The sequence below is a fragment of the Urocampus carinirostris genome, chromosome 6, assembly GCF_059441175.1.
Source record: "Urocampus carinirostris isolate Australia breed hairy pipefish chromosome 6, RoL_Ucar_1.0, whole genome shotgun sequence".
Taxonomy (NCBI): Eukaryota; Metazoa; Chordata; class Actinopteri; order Syngnathiformes; family Syngnathidae; genus Urocampus; species Urocampus carinirostris.
Window position 1 is genome coordinate 13,390,868 of NC_142354.1, and position 24,236 is coordinate 13,415,103.

Below are 24,236 nucleotides of genomic sequence, written 5' to 3' on the forward strand. Positions count from 1 at the left end.
CAGGGAACAAAGCAATCGTGGCTGCAGTAGCGAGGTGAAGTACCTGCTTGCAGCACAGGTGTGCTTGTCTCCGCCCCTTTTCCCCCTACTTGTAATGGTTTTCCAGGCACGCCACCTGTCAGGTTGAAACTATAGCGGCAGAAAATGTGTCAGGATCTGTCAGAGCCCAAACAGACGGTGGACCCCGATGCATAACGTTTTCACACAAGCTTTATATTACGGAAATGGGGCAGTCACATACGCCAGCGATTCGGCGATTGCTGGGCAGAAGAAGTGAGATAGAGAAGTCAGGCGCTGGAAAACAGGAATCAGGGGTAGACGAGATCGAAACCGGACAGGACAGACGGGATCGATACCGGATACAGGATACACGAGCAGATACCAGACAGGACGGGATGGACAGGATTGATACCGGATACTGGTTACACGAGCAAGATACCGGACAGGACGGGACAGACGGGATCGATACCGGATACTGGATACTGGATGCAACAGCAGGATATCGGACAGGACGGGAAAGACGGGATTGATACCAGATACTGGTTACACGAGCAAGATACCGGACAGGAAGGGATAGACGGGATCTATACTGGATGCAGGATGCACGAACAAAATACCGGACAGGACACAACAGACGGGATCGATACCGGATACTGGATACACGAGCAAGAAACCGGACAGAAAGGGACAGATGGGATCGATACCAGATACTGGATACACGAGCAAGATACCGGACAGGATGGGACATATGCATTGCAGCTGGAACTGAACACAACACAAAAGAAGAGGACGAAATATATTTTGGAATATCAAATAGTTCTAACTAACTTAGAATAAAGACGACAGCGGGTACATAATCAGGCGTTGCTAGAACAACTACATAATGCTCTGCACCAACCGGCTCTGACAGAACAAAACATGAAAGTAAGATGACACACGAAACCTTCCACAAAAGGACAAAACACTGACATTGCCATGTCAACGATATTATGTAAAATAATTCAGGCTCGCAAAGTAGCCGCAAACAAAGACATTAAACAAAGACAAGACAGAATATATGATGATACAACCTAATTCTACCTGGACAAAACATGGAAGGAGACAATACAGGACATATACTCACATGTTGATCGAATAAGAAGGGGAGTATAACGTTTTTCGGTCTTCCCCTTCATAGCTTTTTTCTAAACTGCCTCGGGCTGGTGGAAGCACAGGTCCCAGGCCCTGAGAGGTCAAAGTTCACACACGGACAATGAGCTCCCACTGTGGGTCACTTGTGGTCAAGAAAACAAAAAAGGGGGTACGTGCAGTGTTTTAAGATGGAGGAGTGGGTAAATAGGTTTGAACAGGAGCTACAGTTTTCCCTCTTAATGGTGTTCAACTTATGCGCCCATGCAACAAGGATTCATCGCTTTTTCATGATTTTGTCCGATTTTTTCGCAAACATCGCCGAATTTTGGAGCGCCGGTATACTCAAACCAATCAGACAACCGCCTTCAGTTTTCCGCACGTTAATTTGAACAACCCAGATCAATTGTTCACACGTTGGAATCCGAAGAAAAGAAAGACCTGAAAAATCAAGTGCAGTCTTGAACATCCAACTACCAAGAGTTTGGTCTATGTTTGAACACCGAGAAGATAGAATACTTAACAGAGAAGGATTACATCAGGTGCGGTCCCTTCTCAAAGTTTCTTCATTTTCCTCATGTTGAGGTTTTGAGTTTTTCCTTGCCCTCATGTGGGTTTTAGATCAGGGGATGGTGTCATAATAGTCCGTAGTATGTAATTGTGGTCTGTGGTCTGTGCAGCCCTTTGAAACTCTTTGTGATTAAAGGTGTCACAAATAAACACGACTTGAATTGAGTTTTTTTAGTTTTCCCTCGCCCTCATGTCGGTTTTAGAACAGGGGATGTTGTCATAATAGTCTGTAGTTTGCAATAGTCTGTTGTCAGTGCAGCCGTTAAAAAAATTCTTGAAGGCAATCAGTAGGAAAACCCAACACACACAACAGGAAGTGGTGTCCCTATAAACCCAGGTGGTTAAGGGATCCATCAACCGTGAGATGTAATGAAAAGAAAGGCCTCAAGGGAGGGCTTCTAGAACAGGCTGGAATTCCTTATATGAAGTTCAAAATTCATTGATATCTCCTTATTTAGAGTCTCTACTAAAGTTCGAGTAAGATAAAAAAGAGAGAGAATGTGAGAAACAAAAGAGATAAAAGTAGAAAAAGTGAGAGAGGGGGAAAGAAAGAAATCTTAAGAGGAATAGAAATAGAGAAAGAGATGAGAGAAAAGAGAAAGAGAGAAGGGGAGAAAGAGAGAAGGGGAAAGCAAAAGAGAGAGAAAGAAAGAGAGAAAAGAGAGAGCAACGGAAAAATGGAAGAGAGAAAGCAAAAGGTCAAAAGACACAGAGAAAGAAAGAGACAAGAGGAACAAAGAAAGAGGAAAAGAGAGATGGAGAGAGTGAAAGAGGATAAGACTGAGAGAAAAAGGAAGGAAGAGAGAAAGAGAGAAAGAAATACAAGTAGAGCATCTTTGTGAGAGGCACCTGGCTTTGGCAACATCAACTGGACATATTTCGACCTGCAGCTCATTTTTCTCTTGCGCTTCTCTCAGCGGGGCGGATTCAGTCCCTTAGCGGGCCTGATTTGGCCCGCGGGCTGCCTATTTGTTTATTTTTGTATGATCGCAAGCAGAGTATTCACCATTCTTACTCTAAAATTTGAAATCAAAAGAAACGTTTACTGACTATTTCATGTCAAGGTGTGTAGACATTAATGGGACAACCTGTATAAACACTTACTTTGCAGAAATTCACTTAAAATGATCGGTAATGGAACAGATTCAAGGAAAAACTGTATGAAAAACAATATTATGATCAAGTCTTTTCAAAAACAAAAAATAAGAGTTCACAAAGAGAGTTTAGACTTGGTTTTACTTGCTCAAATCCCTGTAACTTGCCCCTCCACCACCCTGCTGACTTCCCCTCTTTTTTTTAATCTACTACCATTGATCATGCATGCAGAAATTGAGCACGCCCAGCCAACAGGATAGGTTAGCTGCATGTTGCAAGGCCCTGTCCTACATATTGTTCCCTCGCCATGGTCCACTAGGCCACCGTCACACCCTCCCTCTGATTTACACACACACACAAGCTGCAGTGACCGGCACAAAAACGGTAGATTCCACAGTGGTCATTTTAAGCTGTGTCTCGGATTCACGCTGGGTACGTTTACATGCCGGCGATAATGGTGGACTTACACTATATATGAACGGATGCAACTGCGGAATCAATTTGATCTCCTGTCACCAGAAGATAAAACAAAATATCCAAGAGAAATCAACCAATACACAGGAAGCATTTTTAACAAGTATATCATTCATCTCTGTACTAAAATTCCCACAATGCTTTGTGGCATCAAAATATGGATGAGGGAAACTGTCCATGTGTACAAGCAACCAAATTACTCATATATATGTAGGAGTAATCAGAAAATGAAAGGACTAAACAAATCATTGCAACAGGAATACTGGCAGTCAGACTTTACATAGGTTGGCTGCCATACACTAAATATCATATTTAGGAAAAATTTGAAAATTTTCTGATTTTATATCATTTGAAAGCGCCATTTATGAGTTGAAAGTGTTTCTTAGACATAAAAAATACACACCCCGAACCTGCTGTTACTGCTGAAGTGCAACAGATGACACTAATGCAACATAAAAAGCAAGAAACTATCAACATTGTTAATACCAATGTGCGAGGTTGTCAGTCCATCAATGAACCTCAGCACATGCAAGGCAAGCACTTTTTGACTCTGGCTCCTGTTTTTGTTCCCGACCTGTTCCTGTATCCTGCTTGATTCCGTCCCCTGTTTGCTCTTCCGATCTCCGACCACGCTTCGTCCTCCCGTCCCGGCTACCTAATTTGTTCCGATCTCCAACCACGCTTCGTTCTCCCGTCCTGGCTACCCGACTTGTTCCTATCTCTGACCACGCTTCGTTCTCCCATCCCGGCTACCCGACTTGTTCCGATCCCTGACCACGCTTCGATCGCAAGGGCTTGCTGCTCCTCCTGCCCAGCGAGCACCAGATCGCTGCTTTTTTCCTCTCGCCCTGACCTCCCCGATCCCTTAATAAAGCATTGTGTGAAACATTACGCATTTGGGTCCACTGCTTGTTCCGGTCGTGGCACCTTGGAGCTTTTTGGAAAATCTTTGGAAACCAGAATAGAAGAAGGAGGGAAATATATATTTTGTAATCTGTTTTCTGAAGGAGGAAAACGCAAATCAAACATTTTGAGTGTTTTTCAAGGCTGAAAAATTATTTGGTACAAACATGAAATGAGTAACTGGAAGATTTATTTGTATTTAAAAAGGTTAATACAAAACTTTTAATTTTTTGATTTTTCTAGTCTGTTATGGCTCTTTTCAACATTTTTGGTTGCTGACCCCTGTGCTACGCTTAAAATAGACACAAAAATAAGAGCATGTAGTTTCTCTCCACTCGACTCATCAGTCCCCCCATTCCTCCTACCTAATGTGTTCCGCCCAAAACAGCTAGGCGCAGTTGGGGAAAATAAGAACTCTTTGAACTCATTTTGGCGTTCTTGATACTGGAGCAGTGGTCTCCAACATGGTGCCCGCGGACAGATGGACCTGGACTGAAAATAGCTCACCAGTGCTAGGTCATTGAGATTTTCTAGCAATTTTTTTATTAGTTTACAGAGTCAATTTAACACTATTTTAAATAATCAACCGGGTAATAACATAGTAACAACATGATAAGCTGTTTTTTTACAAATTCAAACAAATAAACTCCAGTCCATGGGCATTATGGACAAACAACAATTGGATTGATAATTATTGTTAACCAATTAATTAAGAGCGTAGAATGATAATTTATTTGTTTTAATTCATCCTTTTACTGATTTATTTGATAGGAAATACAAACAAACTAAATTCATATTTATGTGCAAAAAATGTGTAGTTTTGTTTAGTTAGCTATCGAGATACATTTATAGCTTTGTAGCTAGTTATCTACATTCCTTTTTATCTATTTACCAAGCTATCTATCTAGCTTTTTACGTGTTTGTATGCTATCTTGCTAACATTTTACCTTTTCTGCTAGTTATCGAGATACATTTTGGCCTCTGTTCTATCTAGCTATGTAGCTTTGTTTTTAGCTTTGTATCTGGCTGTTTAAATGGCTTTCTACTGTTTTAGCTAGCTATCTGTCAGGACCAGAACGGAGACAGGACCCACGTTACGTTTCTCTCAGTTTTATTGGAAGAAAGGAAAGGGTTGCACCCACAATCCGGTGATCGCAGGTCGCTCTGAACGCGGAAATGGCACTTCCGTGGCGAGCGATGGCGGTGTCCGGAACAGAGAAAAACGGGTCAGTAGGAGACAGGAGATCAATAAAAGTGGTCGGGATCAGAAACGAGACGAAAGCTAGGAGAGGAGAGTAGACGTGGTCAGGATCAAAAAACGGGTTGGAGCCGCGGAACAGACTGGAGCAAAAATAGGTCTGAGTCAGGGTCGAAAAAGCTTGCCTATAGTAAACTGAGGTTCGCAGACGGACTGACAACAGGTGACAGAAAGACGTGGATTTAAATAGTGACAGGGAGCCAATCAGAGTCCGAGACAGTTGGCGCCAAAGGAGCGGGCAGAGGTGCATCACATCGGTAATCATGACACACATATCATAGGCGCCGCCGCGAGCGGCAGCCTTTCCAGCAGCTCCGTGTTATTTCGCTCTTTTTGTGATTTATTGTTTTAATTTTCTGCTTCTGTCTTCGGTGTTTTTCGGCCCATTTGACAACTACACTTTGTATTACTTTCTATCCTATCGTTATGGGTTTTAACGCTCAAAAATGCGTTTATTTGAGGAATCAACTCCTTGCCCTGAAGAATTCTCGTGCCGGCGTGATGAGGGGGCCCTATCGTGGATGCAGTGTCAGAGCTAAGGCTAAGCGGCTAGCGGCATTATAAGTCTTCGGTGCCGTCCGTGATCATGGTAAATGTGAACTCTATACCAAATGAGACAGACGAACTGGCTGTGCTGGTGAAAAACATCAAAGCATACAGGGAGTGCAGTTTGCTGTGTTTTACGGAAACGTGGCTCACGTCTAGCATCCCGGACGCTAACGTGGAGCTTCAGCGCTGTTAGGGCAGACAGAGACACAAAAGCCTGCGGGAAGCGGAGAGGAGGTGTACCCCTGGGCACAAAGATTTCCATCTGCTGCAGGGACGTCGAACTTTCTATCTATCTATCTATCTATCTATCTATCTATCTATCTATCTATCTATCTATCTATCTATCTATCTATCTATCTATCTATCTATCTATCTATCTATCTATCTATCTATCTATCTATCTATCTATCTATCTATCTATCTATCTATCTATATACCTCCCTTTTAGTGTTTTACCTGTTTACTTTTCTAGCTAAGTGTCAAGCCATCATTTTGGCTATTTGGCAAGGCAAATAGTAACATAAAGTAGATCTGTCAACTTGTTATGGACGCCTCAAACAATGCAGCTTTAAGTCATCGGAATACTGAAGATACTTTGTTTCCAGTCGAATTATTGCGCTCATATAAACGTAGTCGCATTGCACTTTGGGTAACAGCAACCAAAGTAAACGACAGCTAAATTCAGCTGACCAAAAATCCGGCCTGGTTGGGATAGGAGCTGACGTGGAGCTATAATGCTGCTAATCTTCCACTTAGCTGGTTAGGTCTGCTTGTCACATGGGAGTGACACCGCAGGAATAAATGCTGCACCAAAGAAGGACCGATAAACACCGGAATGGTGTGAGGTTGCTATAACCTTTGCCTGTGAGGAATGAAAAAAAAAAAAAAAAAAAAAAAAAAAGAACAGACACCCAGAAACGGCAGTTACTTGATAAAAGCAACTGACATCTGCAGAGTGACATTGCAGGTTGCTTAGAATTGAGAGTCATATATGCACTGTGAAAAGTCTATCTAGGTGAAAACTGTAATATAGATGAAATGATTAGCATTTTACATAAAATGTTCTTGTTTGGCCTTTCTTTTTTAGTTTTACTAAAATAATTGTCTTGTTTTTTTTTCTAAATTTTCTGAAAATAATTCAGCACATAACTACTTCAAATCGAATCAAGTCTGATAAAGTCTATGAAGTCTAAAAACTGTAACAAAATAGATAAAATAAGCTTCATACCAGGTAAAACGTCCTTGTTTAATTTTTCTTTAAATTTAACTCAAAATAATTGTCTTATTTTTACTACATTTTCTGAAAATAATTCAGCACATAGCTGGAATCCAAATCGAGAAGGACATGTATTGTGAAACGTCTGTTAAAGTCTATGAAGTCTAAGAACTGTAATAAAATAGATGAAACAATCTTCATTCCAGGTAAATGTTCCTGTTAGATTTTTTTAAATTTTACTTAAAATAATTACTTTTTTTTTTTTTCAAAATTTTCTGAAAATAATACAGCACATAGCGACTCCAAATCAAGAGGGACATGTACTGTGAACAGTCAAGTCAAGTTTATTTGTATAACCCTTAATCACAATAAGTCTCGGAGGGCTGTAAACAATAGAAGAAAAAAGAAAGAAAAAAAACAAAAGAACAAAAATGAGAAAAGGAAAGAAGAAATAGAAAGGTAAAGAAGTAAAAATAAAGAGAAAGGGAAATAAAGAGAGATAAAGAAATTCAGAGATAGAGAATCAGAGAAACGAAAAGGAGAGAGAGACAAGAAAGAATTAATTAAGAATGAATGAAGAATGAAGAAAGAATGGAGAGCAAGAAAGAATGGAAAAATGAAAAAAAATATAACAAGATAAAAGAAAGAAGGAAGAAAGAAAAAAAACACAAATAACAGTCTACTTAGAAAAAACTGTAGCAACATAGCTGAAATAATCTGCATTTCATATAAAATGGCAGATTTCTATTTGCTGAAAATAATTCAGCAGCTACATTGGAAATAAATGTAATGTAATGTTAGAATTTATATTTCAAAATAACTTGGATGAGTAAAATAATTATTTATTTATTTTATTTTTAAAACCTTTAGTATCCATCAAGTTTCTTTTGATTTATTTTTTTTAAGAGAAAAAAGGTGAGCGAAGTTCTTATTTATTTTTACTTTCAAAATATATATTTTTTTGATTTACCAAAAATAGTTGCTCGTTTAGGTATTATATTTCTAAATTTGGATTAGGATAAATGTTGGATTTTATTGTCATGCTTACCAATTTGGATCACCCGTGCCCGCTCATTTGGCGCCAGCGGCTGCGGGCTATCTGATTGGCTCCCTGTCCCTTTTTAAGCCTGGTCCTGTCACTTTCTGTTTGTCAGTCCGTTTGCGAACCTCTGTTATTACAAGGCAAGACTTTTTGGCCCGTTTTTGCACCCGTTTTTCCACCTGCCCGTTTCTGATCTCTCCGTTTGTCTCCGGCTATGACCCGTTTTTGATCCTGACCACGTCTGTTCCTTGTCCTCATGTAGGTTTTAGATCAGGGGATGGTCTAATAATAGTCTTTGGTCTGTGCAGCCCTTCGAGACTTCTTACGATTAAGGGCGTCACAAATAAACAGGACTTGACTTGATATCAATAAAAACAGACGAGCAGTAAAACCCCAAAATGTCTGCCAGTGGAGCAAGATTTTTCGCAGCGTCCCATCTAAGGTTTAGGGAAATGTCTTTTTCACTGAACTCTGAGAATCCACACAACCTCAACGAGAATATGCCAACTCACACGGAAACCCCCTGAGCAAAAATTCAAACCGGACCACCATGAAGCTCATGTGTGTTCTTGTGTTTTGTAAATAAAAAGTGAATGTAATGCCATGCAGGAAACGGACACCTGCCAAATATAAACAGAAAGACCCTTTTCACTCCTCTCCATATATAAAGGCAGACCTTATATTCAGAGAGTATTTTTCTTCCACGAGCATCATGTTCTCTGTGGGCGCAACCTGATAAAACCTTACGGAAAATCATTGACTACTCTCTGCCCAGTTTAGATGAGTTAAAAGTTATTGATGCTAAAACAAGATACATTATTGATCTTGAGCTTTAAATTCACCAAATAGGCTTCCAATGGAAAAACCTCATGGAGAGTCATCAGCACAGCCCAGAACATCATCGGCTGCTCTCTACCCAGTCCAGTTTGGAGGAGTTAAAAGTTACTGATGCTAAAACAAGATACTGCGTTGTTGGTCTTAAGATTTAAATAATCAAATAAGCTCCAGACGGAAAAACCTCATGGAGAGTCATCAAACATCCCAGAAAATAATCGGCTGCTCTCGGACCAGTTTGGAGGAGTTAAAAGTTACTGATGCTAAAACTAGATACAACATTCTTGATCTTGAGCTTCAAATTCATCAAATAAGCCTCCGAAAGAAAGACCTCGAGGAGAGTCATCAAAACAGCCCAGAAAATCACCGGCTGCTTTCTGCCCAGTATGGAGGAGTTAAAAGTTACTTATGCCAAAATAAAATACAATATTATTGATTTTGAGCTCCAAATTAATCAAATAAGCCTCCGATGGAAAAAACCTTGAGGAGAGTCATCAAAACAGCCCAGAAAATAATCGGATGCTCTCTGCCCAGTTTAGAGGAGTTAAAAGTTACTGATGCTAAAACAAGATACAACATTATTGATTTTGAGCTTCAAATTCATCAGATAAGCTCCAGACAGAAAAGCCTTGTGGAGAGTCATCACCACATCCTAGAAAATCATCGGATGCTCTCTGCCAAGTTTGGGGGATTTAATAGTCACTGATGCTAAAGCAGGATACAACATTATTGATTTTGAGCTTCAAATTCATCAAATAAGCTCCAGACGGAAAAACCTCGTGGAGAGTAATCAACACAGCTCAGAAAATCACCGGCTGCTCTCCACCCAGTCTGGAGGACATTGCAGGTTCTCGCTAAACACGACATCATAAAAGACTCCTCCCACCATGACCACCGCCTTTTTGACCTACAGGACCAACAGGCTCAGTGACAGTTTCTTACCCAGGGCCATCATCACCCTAAACAAGCGCACAAGGCTGTAAAAAAAGGAAAAAATCCTGCCTGTGTAAAGAAAAATGCATGTTTACAGTACTGTATATTGCATTTGTTTACCTATTTTTTTGGAATACGTCACTGCTGATGTGCTTGCACTATTTTCCTGAAACAAATATTATAATATATTGTAAATATTTGCCTTTACATATCCTACAATTCTTTTTTTAATCTTATTTTTGTCCTTTATGTTTTTTTATCTTAAATGTTTATCCTTGACTGCTCGTTCACTGAGTTTTTCATCAATGACTCTAAAAAAATTCATATTCTAAATATTTGCCCATTGATCGGCAGCACGACGGATGAGTGGTTAGCGCATCTGCGGCGCAGTTTTTTACAATGAGAATTTTAAAAAATGGTGTGGTTTATTCTCTTATTTTGTAGTTTATTTGTGGCTGCATTAATAAGTCAATACAGACGCTCCCGACCTACGGCCATTCGACCTACGAAAAACGTTAGATATGAACGTTTTTAGCGGGATGTCGAAAAATATCTGGACATTTCTGTAGGTTAGATTTTGTATTGTGCACCTTTTTCCGAGTAGAGGACATTACTGTAGTGCTTATTTTCGCCTTTACCGGCGTGTGGCGCTGTGAGAACTCACCCAGCATCCACCCCAGAAGAAGAAATGCACGGGAACACAAACGCCAGCGATTCGGTGATCGCTGGGCAGAAGAGATCGAAACAGGACAGGACAGACGGGATCGATACCAGATACTGGAGCAAGATACCGGGCAGGTCAGGACCGACACAATCGATACCAGATACTGGATACTGGAACAAGATACTGGACACGATGGGACCGATGGGATCGATACTGGAGACTAGAGCAAGATACCGGACAGGACGAGACAGACGGGATCGATACTGGATACTGGAGCAAGATACTGGACAGGACGGGACAGATGGGATCGATACCGGATACTGGAGCAAGATACCGGAAAGGTTAGATTTTGTATTCTCTGCATCTTTTTCAGAGTACAGGACAGTACTGTGGTGCTTCTTTCCGCTGCTACCGGCATGTGGCGCTATGAGAGGTCACCCAGCACCCACGCAGAAGAAGGAATCCGGCTTCTACTTCCTAGTTCGTGTGTAAATATACTCTACAGTATCTCCAGCGCGCTAAGAACTTTGACATGTTTATTGTTTGATATCTCGTGCATCCATTCAATATGGTTGGGGTAAAGTGTAAAGAAGAGGCCAGCCGTTTCATTTGAAATGAAAGTGTAATAAGAAAGCTTGATGCGGTTGAGAAAATGGTCGGAACTCTTTCTTTCGTCCACTGTTTACCACTGACGAGGAACTCTTGAAGCGCATCTTCCAAAAGTAAGTTAAAATCTCACTTTAATTATCTTTATAGAGCATATTATTTTACGAAATGTTTATTTTTCAGTACAAAACAATAAAGGTTACGTATACAAGCCTTAAACATACTTCTATAAACCTTCCACATAGAAAATATAGCACTGAAGCAACTTAGGAACAAAATCATCTTACGAACTATCTCATTCGTAAATAGGGCTGCGTCTATGTATTTGATTGACATTTTGTTGTTTTATGCAGGGATTCCAGTTGCTTGACTTTAAAATATCAAAATGTTTGCAGTTTAAACGAGTTAAACGTTTACGGGAGAGTGGAAAAATAAATGCTGTTTTTATTTAGAAGAGTAACATTTTTATAATCAATTCATTTTGTGAGTAGTATTATATTATTATTGGGAACATACTGATCAAAGGACTCCCCCAAAAATCTTATAATGTATTTTTTCTTCTTTTTATCTGCATTCTTCTTCTTTTTTGTTTCTTTTTTTGCTAGCTTTCCACTTTTTTCTTCTTTTGTTCTTCATTTCCCCTTTTTCTTTTGTTTTTCTTCGTTTTTCACATCCACTTTTCTTTGGGTGGGCAGAGCGTATCGATGGGTGGGCACTGCCCACTCCTACCCCCTTCTTGTAACACCCCTGATTTAGCATTAGGGTTAAAACAGACTCAGTCGACCTCTAAAACATCATACAGGTCAGAAGAGAAATTTCCTAGAAAATCGCAATGGTAATCCTAATCTCAGTCACTTGACCTTGAAATACAAGGAAACCTGACCTTCCCTCGTCGATGCATTCAAACAAAACGATATGACCATACATACATATAACACGCTTCATTTTCTTATCGAGTATCGACAAAAATATTGAATGACGTTCTTTTCTTAATGATAAGGCTGCACAGAGAGAGGGGACATTCAAAAGCTTTTTATGACGGTCCAATGACGTAGCGGGAGGAGGCAGTGCGAGCCAATGAGAGAGCGATAAAAAGACAAGCCGGGAAACAGTGGGCGTGGCTTACTATCTTCCCCACCTCCTTGAGTACATGCGTGAGTGTGACGTCGAACGACCCCGCCCCCTCCTCTCCATCCCTCCTACCCCCCACCCATGTTTTTTTTTTACTTGCCCGCCCCTGAGTCTCGAAACTAGTGGTGGGAATTCCGGCTCTTTTTTAGAGAACCGGCTCTTTCTGCTCGAATCATTAAGAATAGCTGGTGCTTATCGAAAACCGCACACGTCAGATTTTTTTAAATTATTATTTTATTTTATAATGGTATATTATCAGTAATAATGAATTTAATAACCAAATTAATAAATGATTGGTTTAAAATGTATTAAGTTACTATATTATAATAGCCCCCAAGTTTTCAAATTTTCTGTGAACTTTTACCTGATTTAGACTTTCACAATTTTTTTACAATAGAGAGATAGAAAAAGAAAGATAGAGCGAGGGGAGAGAGGAAGAGAAACAGAGAAAGGAGATAACGGGAGATAAAAAGGGGAGAGAAATGAGAGGAATAGAGAGAGAGGAAGAAGGAAAGATAGAAAGAAAGATGAACCAAAAGAGAAAGAGAAAGAAAAGAGAGGAATAAAGAAAGGAAGAGGGAGAGAGGGAAGGAAGCAAGAGAAAGACAGAGAGAAGACAAAGCGAAATAAAAAGATAGAATGAGCAACACAGAGGTAGACAGAAAAGGAGAAAGTGAGAGCAAGAGAAGAATGGGGAAAGGAGAGAAAAGAGAGAATGGTAGCAAAGGAGAGAAAAAGGAGAAAGAAGGAGAAAGAAATGGAAAGAGAGATAGTAAAAAAGAGTGAGAGAAAGGTAGAGGGTGAGAGAGAAAGGGAGATAGAAAGAGACAGACAGAGAAAGAACAAGAAATAGAGAGAGAGAAAGAGAGAGAGAAAGAGAGACAAAAGGGGGAGAAAGGGACAAAAAGAGACGGAAAGAAGGGGCAGAGAGAAACAGTAAGTGGAAATGAGATAGAAAGAGAGAAAAAGAATAAGAGAGAGAGGAGAAGATGGGACATAGACAGAAGAAAAACAGACAGATAGATAGGGAGAACAATTGATCAGAAGAAAGACAAATAAGGAGCAAAGAAAGTGAAAGAAAGAGAAGGTAGAAGAGAAAAAAAGAAAGAGATAGAGAGAGAAATAAAGATTAAAAACAAGAGAGAAAAAAAGAGATAGGAAGAAACAGTGACAGAAAAAACAGCCAAGGAGAATTAGAAAGAGTGAAAGTGAAAGAAAGAGAGGGTGAAAGAGACGGATGAAAAGGAGAAAATGAGAGAGACAAACCGATAGAAAATAAATATAAAGAAAAGGGAGAGAAGAGAGGAATAGTGTATGAAACAGATGAGAAACATAGAGAAAGGGGGAAAAACAAAGGAAGAAAGGTAGAGACAGGTCGAAGTGGGATGAGAAAGCCAAACTAAAAGAGAAGGAGAGAGAGAGAAAGAGTGAACGAGAGAGAAAGTGAGGGTCTCCCGACCGCCAGCTCACGTCATTCACTTTAAAGAGCCGGTTCACATGGCCGTTTCGTTCGCCAACGCCACACGACTAGGAAGCAGCAGCAAAGCGGTGGAGCTTGACTGGCTCTCAGTGCGGGAATTAACAGCAGCGGAGAGCGGCATGGACGCGGAAGGGAGCCCCAGCAGCCTGTCCTCCGTCACGGACAACTCCCCCCACGACCCCTGGTAATTAAAAAAAACACAAAAAAACAAAATCAAAATCCCTTCTTCTTCATCGCCTTGGACTTTTAAGTTGAGTTGAGTGCGGGAAGCCGAGACAAAAGAGAAGAAGCACGCGTGTTTTCTGCGCGTGCGGGATGGGATACACTGAACGGAGGACGCACCGTGTGTGTGTGTGTGTTTTTATTTATTTATTTGGATTTTCCGCTCCATCTTCCAACGCCAGGTCCAACTTGTGCACCAGCAAGCGGAAGAGGAGGGAAACCCAAATGGCTTTTCAGTCGTCCTCTTGGGGATTATAACGGCCCCCGCCGGCCCGTTGACGACTTGGCAACATGGCCGATGCTTTCGTCTTACTTTAAATGATGCTCGATCGCACGCCACTTTTTTTGCTCCCCCCTTGTTATCGCGTCGTTCTCGGCTGTTTACCTCCCCCTCCCCATGTGACTCACTGCTTGTGTTTCTCCCCCCATTCAGCAAAATGTTCATCGGGGGTCTGAGTTGGCAGACGACGCAAGGTGAGACCGTCCCGCACGCTACTTTGCACGCACGCAAGTTTGCAAAACGACATTTCCGTGCATGCTTTTTCTCTTTTCTGTGTGGAGAAATCTCCAAGGGTTTAGTCTTGCCGAGACACGAGGAGATTAACGCAGCAAAAAAACTGCACACGGAGAAGCAGTATAGGTTTGGAATCGAAATCCCAACGATCGCTGATTTTACACATCGGTGGCGTCTTGTTTTGCTTACTGCGGCTCTGCGTGCGCGGAGCACGCTGTTTATTCCCGCCACTATGCACCCCCTCCCCTTTTAAACACATCTTATTATCCCGACTGCAATAGGGTCCACACCACCATTAAATGCATTATTAGTTCGGGTATTAGTTACATCAGGAGTCGCCGACGCGGTGCCTGCGAGCACCAGGTAGCTCACCAAGATCACCCAAGTAGCCCATACCTTATATTATGACATACCTGTCAACCTGTTCTTTTTTGCCGTACAAAGTACGTTTATTATGTATTTTAAGACGTGTACGACGTACAAGAAAATCTGTACGGAAAAACACAAATTTGTCAATTATGGGTACTATCATGAAACGGCAAATCAATCAAAAAGTCAATGAGTTGGCCGCGGTAGCCTCTAACTCGGTATTGCTTTTTTTTTCGTTGCAAAGGAAGCAAGCGGTTTGATGCTACTGTGCGTATGCGTCTGCCGCCTCGGATTTCATGTGGTAGTTATGTAGTGAAAGGAAGGCCGTCTCTTTTTAGAGAACCGGCTTTTTCGGCTCAACTCAATAAAGAGAGCCGGTTCTCAAACGGCTCACTTGCTTTGATCTATTATGTTACAAATTATTATGTTGTATAAAGAAGTTAAGAAAAAAGGAAGTATAAAAGGAGAAAATGAAAAAAGACAGGTTTGTGGTTATCCCGCCAGTATATTACCAACAATAATTTAATGCAGAAAATGAATTCATAATTTGAATAAGAAAATGTATTATTATACTTAATTATATTTGCAAGTATTTTTTCCTTCTACAGTGAAAGTCCAAGCTACTTTTTAACTTTTTTATGATAAACCTTATTCATGTTGAGCAACTCAGTATCTCACAACAAAATGTTAATTAACAATATATATGATATAACGAAACACATGTACATGTTAAACTACATAAATAGACACGTTTGAAAAAAATATGGTGTAAGATTATTTTGTAAGGGAAAATACATTTTGTAAGGGCATAGAGCCCTGAAGCTTGATAGATATGAATACTTTGTATTATGATAACGTTTTAATTCAAATATTTTCTAAATCCTTCTTTTAGATGGTCGTTTTCATCAAGTGAATGTTTGTTTTAAGGCTGTTTTTACAAATTCAATGTTCATTTTTTTAATTGAACTCCGTGATACACTGGAGCCTCCACATGTCTTGAACCAGAACCAGATCAGGACCCAAACGCGTGTCGTATCTCACACAAGCCTTTTATTTACGGGAAATGGGGAGTCATGCACGTTAGGCAGGGGTCCGCCGTGGAAAGACAGGAAGCCAAAGACCGACGAGATCGATTCCAATTGCCCGAGCAGATATCGGACTGATGGGGTCGATACTGGACGGGACAGACGGGTTACATAAAAATGAACAGGACAAACTAGACGGGAACGAAAACTGAAGAGAAGAACAAACAGGCGAAAAATAGACGAGAATGAACTGGAAACCGATGTTAAACAGGACAAAAATAAACGGGCACAATACCGGACAGAGAATACAAACAGGAAAACAGGACCGAGACAGGCAGAGGTTTGTTGACGGGCTGACAAGAGAAGCGTGACAGCGCTGAGCTTAAGGTATACAGAAAGCCAATCTGTCAACGAGCTGGCGCCACATGGGCGGGGCCAATTGGGCACCATGGCAACCGTGACACCAGACTCCGTCGCTGTGCCGCAAGTGACACTAGCCAAGCAAAAGATGAGCATGGAGGGGGGGGCGAGAGTGGTGCTAGGATTCAAATGGACTGAACCATTTTAAGACAGTGGCATTTTTCCGACGCTGTTTTGTTTTCAAATATATTTTAGCTTGCGTTTCTCATTATATTTAACCTTATCTTGTCCTTTATTAATGTAAAAGAGTTTTACAAATGCTTTAACTTTTGGGAGCTAGGGTTAAATTGTTGTTACGCCCATGCTGCAAACTCTACCTTTTTTTGCCCCTCAAAAACGCCTATCTACCGCTCTTTAAATTTGAAAAACAACAAAAAAGCTCGCCCCGAGACTAGTATTTTAGTCTACGACTGATTTGATACAAAGTCTTTGTGCGTGAATAAACAGTTTTAAACAAGCACATGTCGATATTTTTTTTACATTTTAATATTAAGGAGAGTGATGGTTTTTCGCGCGATAAAATCTACCGCTTTTAACGTCAAATGGTTGCTATGCATGCCGAAATAGCTGTCTGAAATAGCTCAAACAGTGCTGGGCCGTTTTGATTTCCTAGGAAATTACATTTTAACTTGCATGATGTTTCAGCGGCGGACTGAGCCTTTTTGAACCCTATGTCTGGTAATGACAACCTGGTAATAACATATTACATGGTAATTACATAGTAATAACATGGTCATTTGTCACAGAGCTAGCAAATTAGAATGCTTGACATTGTCATTGATAACAATGTAGTGAATATTGTTTACATCAAGACGTCGCAGCCCAGGATAAACATGTAATAAAGACTTAAAAGAGCAAAAAAAAAAAGAATAATAGTATAAATAGGGGAAAATAATTACAAGATAGTGTTTGGAAATAAAGTGCAATGAAAATTAGGGTAGTGTACTATGCCAGTTTATAGCTAATTACTAGATTACTGTCCCTATTTAAACCCACTCCTGTCTGTCCCCTTTGGTCAGTCCGCCTGCAAACCTCAGTTTACACTAGGCAAGCCTTTTTCGACCCTGACTCCCACCTGTTTTTTTGCTCACGTCTTCCCCCGGCTTCGACCCGTTTCTGATCCTGACCACGTCTACTCTTCTCTCCTGGCTTTTGACTTGTTTCCGACCCCGACCACGTTTGTGCTCTCCTGTCCCGGCAACTGACCTGTTTTTCCGTTCCCGACGCCACCATCGCTCGCCACGAAAGTCCCACTTCCGCGTTCAGAGCGACCTGTTTTCCGCGCCCAGCGATCACCGGATCGTGGGGGCAACCCTTTCCTTTCTTCCAATAAAACTGAGAGAAACGTAACGCAAGTGGGTCCTGTCTCCGTTCTGGTCTTGACATAAGTAGCCCCTCGAACAAGCCTGAAAATAGCTCACCAGTAGTGGGCCATTGTGATTTCCTAGAAAGTTTGATTTCTCACTGGCATGAGATATTGTCTCTTTAAATACATGACAAATTATTTTCATATTATATTTAAAATTAGCCCATCATTTTTATTTGTTTAATACAATTTTGACAGTACATTAAACACTTATAAGTTAAAAAACACACACCATATTTTAAAATTATTTTACATCCATAAATATAAACTAAAATGAAAATCTTTAGACGAAAGAGGTTTTGACTAAACCTGGGTTACTGATATGTGTTGCTTGTGCCCTGTCTCACGGATGATATATTGATATTTTGTCGCAGAGGGCTTGAAGGACTACTTCTGCAAATTTGGAGAGGTGAAGGAGTGTATGGTGATGCGAGACCCTGTCACCAGAAGGTCGAGGTAAGAAGGAAGCATGTGCGCTCTCTCATCTTTTCATTCATGCTAAAAAAAATTTGATTTGATCCAATTCTCAGAGTTGCTTTGTACAAGACACCTAAGAAGCAGGGCTTTTTAGTGTATGGTAAATATAATTCAGAACGTTGGGGAGATTATGTACAGAAGAACGCCCATAGTTGAGTTGCTTTTGCTCAATGCCAAGACCAAAAATTTTATGTTGGATTAGGAAAAATCCCAAATTGGTCTAAAATCTATCGCCCCAAACGACCCCAGATATCGGGTCATTTTGCACAAAATTATCTAATGTGGGTTGGGACAAACAACTGCAAAACCTCTGGATTATTCTAAAAAAAATCCCCCCAAAATTGGGTCATTAAGAGCAGTTTGGTCAAATTGGATTAAACAACGGCAAGACTTGAAACCATCCATCCATTTTCTGCAACGCTTATCCTCAGTAGGGTTGCAAGGGGGGGGTTCAGCCCATCTATCTTCTTGCAGTGGGCAGGGGACACCCTGAACTGGTTGCCAGCCAATCGCAGGGCACACAGGGACAGACAACTCGCTCGCTCATTCACACCTAGGGACAATATGGACCGGCCAATTAACCTGACTTTGGAATGTGGGAGGGAACTGGAGTGCATGGAGGAAACCCACACAAGCACTAGGGTGGTCCTTAATGGGGGTCGAAATTTTTTTTTTTGAAATATTGGGCTCTGACCCCCCGAATATGTTCTTATATCGATAAAAACACACTGTGTGCAATTTTGAACAATTTGGATAATATTTAGAGGTAGCTCAACGACTTTGAAATTTCCCAAAATGGTAAAATTTTGGCAATTTTCGAGAAAAAACGGAAATCTTAACCCTATGTGTACGGCGTTTTAGAACATCCAATTTCAGTCCATTGCTTATAATTGTAACACAAGAAAAGTTACAAGTAACTTTGTACACTAGGTCTGATATAATGTGCGAAAAATCCTTATTTTTCATACCAAAATTTCAGAGGCCTTGAGCGACCTCTAAATATCCTTTGATTTTGATGAAACTTTGCCTAATTACGTTTTGTATATATTGGAACATATTCAAGGGGTCAGAGCATGAAATTTTAAAAGTCGAAAAATAAGGACCACCCTAACAAGCACAGGGAGAACATGCAAACTGCAAACATGAAGGTTCAATCTTATGACCTCAGAACTGTGCCGCACATGTGCTAACTACTGCAGTTATTTTGATTCAACTGTTTTTATTCCATTTTTTTGTCATTTGGCACGAAAACAATTCAGAATAATTCAAAAAGTCTGAGATATTTTGAAAGTAAACCCTGCCCCCCCATTCTACACAAAATAATCTAGGAAAATTGGGACAAGCAACCACACAACTTAAAAACAATTGAGGTAATCTTTTGTGTTACTGTTTTTAAAGTATTGTGATTTTTATGTATGCCTTCTTGTGGTAAATTCTGGCCATAAGGTTGTGTAGGTCCCTTTTTGACCCAATTTGCTAATGGGGTGGTATAACACTACTGTTTTCATGGGAAAGTAACACACTTCAAAGAAATCAAAAAAAGTACAAAAATAACTGTTTTGTGCATTATCACAAACATGAGGACAAAATGATTACAATAAAATGACTCAAGGCAACGTTGGCGCATTTTAACCCAATTTAACAACCCAACTGCTATAGAAAGGATGTACATGAATAAATGAACAACCCAACAAGCAAAATTGCTTCATGGATTATTTCGACCCTTTTTTAATAACTTAACAGTCAAAACAGCCCAAAATTTGTCAGTTTTGTTTTCAACCCAACTTTTTCGTGAGTCAATCATTCAAAAACCTTTGTCAATTCATTGTTTTTAGCTTGTACGATACAATTACAAAATGATAACATCCAAGGTGGCTATAGAACATAAAATCAAACCAACTTGATTTAGGCCAGTGTCAGGACCAGAACGAAGACAGGACCCACTTGCGTGCGTTTCTCTTAGTTTTATTTGGAAGAAGGGAAAGGATAGTACATGCGATCCATAAATCGCTGATCGCGGGGAGCAGGCTGCTCAGCCGCGGAAGGGGTATTTCCATGGCGAACGAAGGCGAGAGCGAAAAAAAAACCACATCAGTGGCCGGGACGGGAGAGCAAAAATCTTAGTCAAGTTCAGAAAATGGGTCGGAGCCGGGAAACAGACGGGAATCAGAACAGGAGAGAATCAGGGTCGAAAGGCTTGCCTAGCGTGAGCTGAGGTTCGCAGACCGACTGACAACAGGTGACAGGAAGACGGGGGTTTAAAAAATGACAGGCACCCAATCAGCGTCCGAGGCAGTTGGCGCCAAAATAATTTAAAAAGGACAGTACTCCGAGTTCCCCAAAAAGATAAACAATTTTCCAACCCAACTTTTTTTGTGACTAGGACAAATGAATGCCCTCTTTTTACGGTTTGATTCAAATTTCGTATCCCTTGCAGGGGTTTTGGATTCGTCACATACGCGGATCAAGCCGGGGTAGAAAAAGTGTTGGCCCAAAACAGGCACGAGCTGGACTCCAAAACGGTGAGTGGCACTTCATTTACTTGCTCGTAACTTCCCCCCGAATTCCCGTGGCGTGTTTTCCCCCTCGCCGCATCGAGCCACCCGCCCGTATGGCTTGTAAAGTTGAGTAGTAGTTTTTGGAGCCCCCCGCTTTTTTTTTTATCCCTCCTCTGCTCATTTCCCCCTCCAAATCCTGGTTCACAGCACCAACATGAAAGCGTTCTTTCTTGGTCTTCATCGCCATGGTTACCTGGTGGACCTGAATGGGGTTGGCGGCCCCCACTCCGCTTGCAAAAACCCTACGGTGTTTGTGCTGAGAGTTTTTCTTTGGGAGAAAACATTTTCTTGAGATCCTTAACAATGAGGAGGTCAGGTAAAGAAGAGAATTGCGGCATGACTGGGGCTGCGACAATGAGGCCAGGTTCACAGTGCACGGGAATCGGATTTTTTTGCACAGACTTCACCTGTATCCGATCTGTTAAAGTCTGTCTGAACAGTCCTAAATCCGATACATCAGATCTTTTGGAATGCAACTTCTGCCTGAACAGCCAAAACGCTTTCATGCGACTTGCATGTCGTTGATAGGCGGTAAAGGTCACTATTCTGCCTTCAACCAGGCGGGAGAAAGTGGAAAATTCAACAACCACGGCGGACGAAAACATAGAGTGTCATGATTTTACACATTCACGGAAGATAAACTGTCAGGACCAGAACGGAAACAGGAGCCACTTGCGTGACGTTTAGCACAAGTTTTATTGAAAGAGAGAGGAAGGGCTGCGCCCACGATCCGGTGTTCGCTGCGCACGGGAAGCAAATCGCTCTCGTACTCGGATTGTGCTCCGAACACGGAAGTGGATCTTCCGTAGCGAGCGATGACGGTGTCAGGCGCGGAAAACTGGTCGGTAGCCGGGACTGGGAGAGCAAGACGTGGTCGGGGTCGGAAACAAGTCGTAAGCCAGAACGGGATAGTAGACGTAGTCGGGGAAAAAAAGGCGTCGTAAGCAGGGACGGGAGAGCAGACGTGATCAGGTTCAAAACGGGTTGCAAAAACGGGACAGGCGGGGGTCAGGGTCAAAAAAGGCTTGCCTTGTATACACAGAGATTCGCAGACGGACTGACAACAGGGGATTGACAGGACTTAGATCAATTACTGACAGGGAGCCAACCAGTACCCGCGGCAGTTGGCGCCAAATGAGCGGGCACAGGTGATTCACATCGGTAATCATGACACAAACATGGGTTTATTTTGTAACTCACGGCCAACATCAGCATCGCATACAACTGGATTCCCAACATGTTGCTCGACGTCATCGCTGTTAACAACAGTGGCGATCATTGATAAAGCGATAATATCCTCTAGTGGTAGTTAAAAATATTTGCACTCCAATCACTCCACATGAAGAGCATTTAATGGGGGGGAAAGTAAGGTTTGGATTTAATTAATATTTGGTGGCACATCTCTCTGCTGGTAATATCCATGAGTACTTCCGCTAACATGAGTGCATTGCGTGTGGCTTGTTCTCTTCTGTACATGTGGACCAATTGTGCTGTTCATACAGGAGATGAAGTCGCATACGAGTCGTATTTAGTTGGAAATATGAAAGATCTCACAAAACATTGAAATTCACCCAGAAATTGAGCATTAAGCTCTGCGGTGTGAACCTAGCCTTAGTCTACTTTGTCAACAAATTTGATAATAGTAGTCGACAATGGAATTTAACGTCGAATATTGTCGCTAACCGACTGAGGCATTTTAACATGAATATAATCTCTGCTGAGAGTCACACATGCGTCGTACAGACGCTAGCCTACATACGAAGGAAATTGTTCGTAAGTTGAATTTGTTGCTTCAGTGCTATATTTTGTATGTTTAGGGTTATATTTAGGTTTATATCAGTATGTTTAAGGTTTGTATAAGTAACCTGTATTGTTGTACTAAAACATAAACATTTCATAAAATAATATGCTTTATAAGGATGAATAAAGTTAAGTGTAAGTGTAAGATAAGCTTCAAACGGTCCTCCTCCGTGTAAAAGTAGACGGAATAAATCGTTCTGACCATTTTCTCAACCGCATTAAGCTTTCTTATTACACTTTCATTTCAAAAGAAACGGTTTGCCTCTTCTTTACACCGTACACCAACCTTAACGAATGGATGCACGAGATTTTAAACAATAAACATGTCAAAGTTCTTTGCGCGCTGGAGACACAGTATAGAATGTTTACACACAAACTAGGAGGAGGAAGCAGATTTTTTCACTTCCTGGTGACCTCTCACAGCGCCACCACAAGCCGGTAGCGGCAAAAAGAAGCACTAAAGTAATATCCTGTACTCAGAAAAAGGTGCACACATTACAATATCTAACTTACAGCAATGTCCGGATATTTTTCCACATCCTGAAAAAAAATGTTCGTACCTACCATTTATCGTAAGTCGAATGTCCGTAAGTAGGGGAGCATCGGTATTGAGCATTAATGTAAACATACAGAAATGTCTGCATCAACATCAAGTACACAAACCAAAACTTTTAAAGTTTGGGAAAATATCAGCCTGGATATGTCGAAGAACAAGACTATTTGCAAAGTTTGCAAATAGTCTTGTGCCGCATGAACATTTAAAAAGCACGTCGGACATTCGAACAAAATGGAGTCTGACTCACCTCGGTAATGGTCAAGGAACATTCAGATCAATACGGTTTGATGACATGGTTGTACATTTTCTCCGCGTATACTTCGCTATGAAAAATAGCATGAGTGTTATTGCCAGACTGTGCCTGAAAAACGTATTCAATGCGCGCAGTTGTTAAAACGTAAAAACGACAAGCATCAGTTGTTAAAACAGTTTGATTTCAAGCTGTTGAGAATCAGACTTTACAAAATGCACATAATTGTCAGGACAAGAACGGAAACAGGACCCACTCGCGTAACGTTTACCACAAGGTTTTATTGAAGGAACGAGGAAGGGGTGCGCCCACGATCCGGTGTTCGCTCTTGTACTCGGCTTGTGATCCGAACACGGAAGTGGATCTTCCGTATCGAGCGATGGCAGTGTCAGGGGCGGAAAACTGGTGGGTAGCCGGGACTGGGAGAGCAAGACGTGGTCGAGATCAAAACAGGTCGTAGCAGGAGACAAACAGGAGCAAATAACGAGACAGGCATGAGTCAGGGTCAAAAAAGGGCTTGCCGTGTAAAAACAGAGATTCGCAGACGGACTGACAAAAGGGGACAGATAGGAGTGGGTTTAAATTGGGACAGGGAGCCATTCAGAGCCCGAGGCAGTTGGCGCCAAAGGAGCGGGCAAAGGTGATTCGCATCAGTAATCATGACAATAATATTTGTTTTATTTACTGTTTGACTGCTGCTAGGTTTTACAGGGATTAAAAAAATATTTACTTGATTTCTCTATCCCTAAAAATGGACAGAGGTTTATCTATGGATTTATGTCTCGACCTTTTCGAC

The 24,236-nt window shown here is 41.1% G+C and overlaps 1 protein-coding gene across 4 annotated transcripts in view; it reads left to right on the forward strand.

The window, feature by feature from the left end:
* Nucleotides 1–13,927: 13,927 nt before the first annotated feature.
* The window catches only part of LOC148363866 (RNA-binding protein Musashi homolog 1-like), a 52,926-nt gene continuing 42,617 nt past the window's right edge, over nucleotides 13,928–24,236 (forward strand). For all 4 annotated transcript variants that reach the window (XM_088337950.1, XM_088337951.1, XM_088337952.1 and 1 more), the window contains exons 1-4: nucleotides 13,928–14,067; nucleotides 14,539–14,579; nucleotides 18,174–18,255; nucleotides 20,714–20,798. In XM_088337950.1, coding sequence (XP_088194076.1) covers nucleotides 14,003–14,067; nucleotides 14,539–14,579; nucleotides 18,174–18,255; nucleotides 20,714–20,798 — 273 coding nt within the window. In that variant the 5' untranslated portion in view covers nucleotides 13,928–14,002. The remainder of the gene's footprint in view (nucleotides 14,068–14,538; nucleotides 14,580–18,173; nucleotides 18,256–20,713; nucleotides 20,799–24,236) is intronic.